The sequence below is a fragment of the Dendrobium catenatum genome, unplaced genomic scaffold (assembly GCF_001605985.2).
Source record: "Dendrobium catenatum unplaced genomic scaffold, ASM160598v2 fragScaff_scaffold_249, whole genome shotgun sequence".
Taxonomy (NCBI): Eukaryota; Viridiplantae; Streptophyta; class Magnoliopsida; order Asparagales; family Orchidaceae; genus Dendrobium; species Dendrobium catenatum.
This window is the reverse complement of record NW_021318711.1, coordinates 1,074,962-1,076,639: the sequence shown is the minus strand read 5'-3', so window position 1 is coordinate 1,076,639 and position 1,678 is coordinate 1,074,962. Positions and strand designations below refer to the sequence as shown.

General features: G+C 40.9%; 1 protein-coding gene across 1 annotated transcript; it reads left to right on the top strand.

Annotated features, from left to right (window-relative positions):
- The first annotated feature begins 370 nt into the window (after positions 1-370).
- On the top strand, positions 371-1,120 carry LOC110102848 (carotenoid cleavage dioxygenase 7, chloroplastic-like). The gene has a single exon (XM_020831335.1). It carries the CDS (start codon positions 371-373, stop codon positions 1,118-1,120), a length of 750 nt encoding a protein of 249 aa, XP_020686994.1.
- The last annotated feature ends 558 nt before the right edge of the window (positions 1,121-1,678 follow it).

The following is a 1,678-nucleotide window of genomic DNA, read 5'->3' as shown; positions in this document are numbered from 1 at the left end:
ATATTAAGTTTTTTGCTTTATTATATATTTTATGTTTTTATACTGATTATAATGATTTAAAAAAAAAAAGTTAAAACCGCTGATGCTACAGGCTCCTAACCCAATGAAAAGATTGAGAGTTTTTTTTTTTTTTTTTTTTTTCTTCAATTTTTTTTTTTTTTTTTTTTTTTTTTTTTACTTCAATATTTTGTGCCCCCATAACAATAAAATCCTGGCTCCGCCCCTCACATGACACACTTAGCTCACCAAATAACCCTCAAAACAATCCACTGCGCCATGTCATGCAGCCACTAACTACAATATAACCAGGCAATGGCACGAATAAGCTAATTGTTTGAGTTTAATTCAGATCAGTGGAGCATAATTGAAGATGCAAGCCCCCTTCTTCCAGCTTAGCCTTCTCTTCACATCGCTTTCATATCCAACGACATCAAAGCTCTTCTCTTCCACAACCGCCGGCACTCCTCGCCGTCGCTGTATAGCCTGCCCCTCCGCCACCACCCCAATTCCCCCTAGTCTACCCGATTCTTCCATCACCGCCTTCGAAGATTACCAGCGCCTCTTCTCCTCCCAACCCGCCGAGTCCGTCGATCCCCTCCCCCTTGTCGCCACCGAAGGCAGCCTCCCTGCCGGGTTTTCCCTCGGAACATACTACCTCAATGGCCTTGGCATGATTTCTGATGACCATGGATCCATCGTCAACCCCCTTGACGGCCATGGATACCTCCGCGCCTTTCGCTTCATTGGCGGAGGCGTGGTGATGTATTCGGCAAGGTATGTGGAGACAGCGGCGGCGAAGGAGGAGAGGGAGGCAAAAACAGAGGAATGGCGGTTCCGGCACCCGGGGCTCTTTTCCCTGTTGAAATCGCATATGAGAGAACCGAGTTTGAAATTGCTAAAGAACGTGGCAAATACTACGGTGTTGAGGTGGGGCGGGCGGTTGTTCTGTCTTTGGGAAGGAGGGCTTCCCTATGAGTTTGAGCCGACGTCATTGGCAACCATTGGCCTCACAGACATTATCAAGACGGTGGATGGACGGCAAAGTGGAGGCGGCGAAGTACAGAAGCTCGCCTCTTTCATCGCCGGAATCACTAAGCCCTTGCTTCTTGGTAAGTATTAATTTTGAACAGTGAGTATTATTTGTTGAACACTGAATGAGACACTGATGTCCACCAAATTTTAAAAAGGAGCAATATTAATATTTAAATTAGTTGTAGCCGCATTCTTAAAAAGCTAAATTGCACCAAACAGTTTGGTGCATTCTTAAAAAGTCAAATTATTTTGTGCATTCTGTTTAATGCACCAAATAGTTTTTCTGATTTGCTTATTTCTAATTCTTTTTTATATTATGCTCCAATAACTAATTTAAATATTAATAAAACTACTTAAAATTTGTTCCACACATTATAAGTCTGTTCCAAGTAGTTTTTTAATAGTTTTATTTTAAAAATTTATGATAGCTTAACAGAAAAGAATGGGTATTTACGTATATAGCATTAAAAATTATACAAAAAGCACAAATCTCGCAAAGTAAATTAAAAATCACCAAGAGAAAATTTAGGACCATCCGAACACTGATTTCAATAAAATTATAATCGAACTGAACATCTCGAAAGGACAAACCTAATGACACCAAATTTGATCCAATCCGATCCCAAATGGGTCCAAATCAAGGACC